This window comes from Orycteropus afer, unplaced genomic scaffold (assembly GCF_000298275.1).
Source record: "Orycteropus afer afer isolate SDZICR_OR568_19922 unplaced genomic scaffold, OryAfe1.0 scaffold00001, whole genome shotgun sequence".
Lineage (NCBI taxonomy): Eukaryota > Metazoa > Chordata > Mammalia > Tubulidentata > Orycteropodidae > Orycteropus > Orycteropus afer.
Genome location: NW_006921588.1, coordinates 21,278,760 through 21,282,441, shown reverse-complemented (window position 1 = coordinate 21,282,441; position 3,682 = coordinate 21,278,760). Strand labels below are relative to the sequence as shown.

At 42.4% G+C, this 3,682-nt stretch overlaps 1 protein-coding gene across 1 annotated transcript; it reads right to left on the bottom strand.

Annotated features, from left to right (window-relative positions):
- Positions 1-1,387: 1,387 nt before the first annotated feature.
- On the bottom strand, positions 1,388-3,462 carry LOC103194566 (tetratricopeptide repeat protein 30B). Its single transcript, XM_007938010.2, has one exon. The coding sequence runs from the start codon at positions 3,383-3,385 to the stop codon at positions 1,388-1,390; it is 1,998 nt and encodes a 665-aa protein (XP_007936201.1). The 5' UTR covers positions 3,386-3,462.
- Positions 3,463-3,682: the final 220 nt, after the last annotated feature.

Genomic DNA, 3,682 nt, shown 5'->3' with positions numbered 1-3,682 from the left:
TTTTTTTTTTTTTTTTTTTTCCCCTATCATTAACAGGGTAAATGGAAGAAGCTCAGATTACTTCGATTAAGTGCCATGGATTAAGGACTATACATTAGACTTCAAAATGAGAGAAACTCTCCCACAGGTTTGATGGAATTTCAGCATCCATTTAGGTTCTACTACAGAGCAATTATCCTGAGCATATTTCATCTGGATACCTATGTGGCCAGGCAGTTCTTACTTGAAGAGAAAAAGTCATGGCAGCAATCCATACATTTCAATGGAAATCTATTAGGTTGAGTAGTAAGAATTTGCTTTCTCGTAGTCAGGAACTTTCAAAACCAGCAATTTCGTGTGATTAACTTAATACTTTTGATCGTTTCTTCCCTTATAGTCAAGTGGGGGTTGAAAGTTACATTTATGAAGAGCAAAGGGGTGAGGAATAAGAAAAATAGTTAAGCACTTTTAGGGTTCAAAAAATAAAAGTCCTAGGCAGAATGAGTGAAGTTTACATGACAATTAAAAAAAAAAAAAAAAACCCTGAAAAACTATTAGTAGTGTTGTTGTGGATGTGATACTATATTATGTATCTACCATATAAAGTTTTAAATCCACTGATTCATCTTTCCATCTGTGATATGCATAGGAAAGGAGTTTGGTGGGGTAATAGGAACAGCATAGAATACTTTTCCTTACCAAAAAGTCTACAACATGAAAACAAACTTGACATTAACAGGCTCTAAATTGCAACACAAGGGTAGTTTTTAAGAACTGAGTTCGAAGGATACCTCTGCTACTAATCACTGTTAAAGATCAATAAAAGTGCAGTTACGGAAAAATGGAACAAAAGAAAACCATGGAAATTTTCTTGTTAATTCTATTTGTATCTATACCCTAGCACCATAGTTCAGTTAGGGCACAAGATTACCTTTGTACTGGTATACCTACCAAAACATCCTAAATACTATGCAAAATGTATGCACTTTAAATTAATATAATTGTGGTGTGCCAATACAACATACAATCCCTGAAATTATTATTAAAGCCCATAAGTTCTATATACTAATTTCTGTACTTGAATGGTCCCTAGTCCCTAACTGATGCAATTCTGCCACAAAGGGGCCCCTAAAGACAAAGAAAATCACAAAAGATAACAAAGGACCACAGGTATTGCAAATTCTATTAGAAACAACTTCCTCCATCAATTTTGTTTCATATATTCTTCTAGGGTTTAAGTTCTTACATTTCATTTTGTGAGATTCTCAAAAGAAGTTTTATATAATTATTTTTATTATAATTGTTAGAGTTCAAACTGTAACATACAAAGATGAAACAGTAAATACAGATAAAAAAGAATGTTGAGTATTGATAAAGCCATTAGGATAAAAGCTATTTTAAGTCATCACTACGTATTCCATCCAATAATCTCATAAATCAAAGCTCTTAACTGTCTCGATTCAAATGTGACTGTATTCTTTCCAATATGCATTCTTTTTTCTTCCAGGGGTTGTTCAATAACTGCAGGTATATTCCTGCCATAAAGTTCACAGTGTTCCAGAAACTGGACACATTCTTGAACAACACTGTCACGTAGCATGATCGTGTGTTTTGACATGTTTTCTAATAAAGACAGGAAGCATCTTTTGGCATAATACCAAGTATCAGTCCCCAGTTTTTTATTATAAGGTTCCAAGCTTTTGATAACTCGAGAAATACCAAAGTCATAATTTCCTTTGGCACAATAAAGTGTTCCTATCACCAAGTTGACAATGCACAAATGGTAGATTTTTTTATCTGGGTCTTCATAGGAGAGCTGCTCTTCCTCCTTTTCAATCTTCCTCATCAACTCCTCAGCTTCTTCATTTTGACTCGTCATAATATATGAAACACAGAGGTTAGCTAATACAATAGCACTGACATTCAGGATGTTATCATAATGCTTCTTGACAATGGGCTCATAAAAACCTATTGCTTCTTTGTATTTGTTTTCCTGCATGAACAGAACATGAGCCACATTCAACTTCCACACATCATGGTCATTACAGAATTCCACAGATTTGCGGAAGATCTTTTCCACCATTGAATAATTTTCAAGGTTCCAGTAGATTTTTGCCTGGGCCATCAACACGGGAATATACTTCTCAAGGGTCTCATCATACTCATTTACTGCCTTTTTGACAGTTTCATCATCTCTACTGTGTCTTGCTTCCTGTACTTGTTTGGTGAGTCTCCGCAGATGCTCTGTCAGCATCCCAGCTAACCCATCAAGCTTAATGAAAGCCTCATCAGGAGCAGTCTGGCAAGTGATCATGGCATCTAAGAAGTCATAGAGATAGGGTGTGAGGAACTTATAAGTCAAATGGGCATTTTCTGCCAGGACATCTGCTGCCAGGTCGAAATATTCATACTTACAGTAGAGCAGCAACAGGTTGCCAAAAGTCTCTGGGGGAAAGGGATTCTGTTGGAGCAAAAACTGTAGCTTTTCAAATCCTTCTGTAGGTCTGTTGTCCATGTTCATTAGCGCTTGGTTGTGTAAGGTCACAGGGTCTAACTCCTCCTCTGCCCTTGGTGGCATGTCAGTGAGGGTTTCTTGGGCCACCTCATAGTTTCGCAGCTGGTATTCTATAGCTGCCTTGAGGTTGAAGGCTTCCACCAGAGCAGTCTGGTGAAGGACCACGGTGTTGCCAACACTGCGAAGATCAATGCCTTCCGTGGTCATGCCTACACCTAGCTCCGGATGCTGGCGGATGCCATGCTCAATGATGTCAGCGATATGTTTTAGAGCAGAGGCATACTGTCTGCTGCTATAATAAGCTAAAGCCAAATTATAAGAAAGGTCAGGACGGTAACCCGAGGCCTGCAGAGCCGCAGAGAACTTGGAACACGCGGCTTCATAATGCCCCTCCTTGTAGAGCAAACAACCCAGGTTGACCTGGCTATCAGGCTCACTCTCACCCCCACTGTCGTCCCCTCCTTCCCCACTCAGCAACTGTTCCACCAGGCTCCGGGCCCCGGGCAGGTCGCCCTCGCTGTACTTGATTGCAGCTTGAAGCCGGAGGACCCGACTGTGGTATGTGGGGTTGTCCAGGAGAAGGAAGGCAACCCGGGTGGCCTCTGGGTAAAGGCAGGCCTTGTACAGGGCCTGGGCCTGGTACAGGCGGTACTGCTCGAGTTCCGGGTGCAGCTGGCCCAGTTGCTCATAGCACTCGGCCGCCAGCACGAACTCCTGCAGGCGGTAGTAGCAGTAGCCCAGCAGCGAAAGGCCGGCGCGGCTCCTTGGGCAACGTTGGAGCTCTCCTCCCAGAAGCTGCACCGCTTCGGCGTAGCGGGAATCGCGAATGAACCGGTACACGGTCGCGGTGAACTCCCCATCGGGGATCTGTGCACCACCAAGTCCCGCCATAACCGCCAAGATTGTGCGCCTTGGTTACCACGGCAACAAGCCAACCGGAAACGGAAGACCGCGAAAACATATGCTCCGGAAGTAACTGTGCAGTGTAAGGATCAGGTTGAGAGGACTCTGTAGAAAGGAGTCGCTGAACTGAGTTTCAGTTACTGATGTGCTTTCCCTAGAGTTCTGTATCGCGCAGAGGAGTGAATCACGGACAGAGAGAGGTAACACCTCCAGCCATTCAGAGATAGAAGCTCTATGTCTTGGCATGCACGTCTCCAATTGCGCCACCGCTTGCAACTGGCCGCT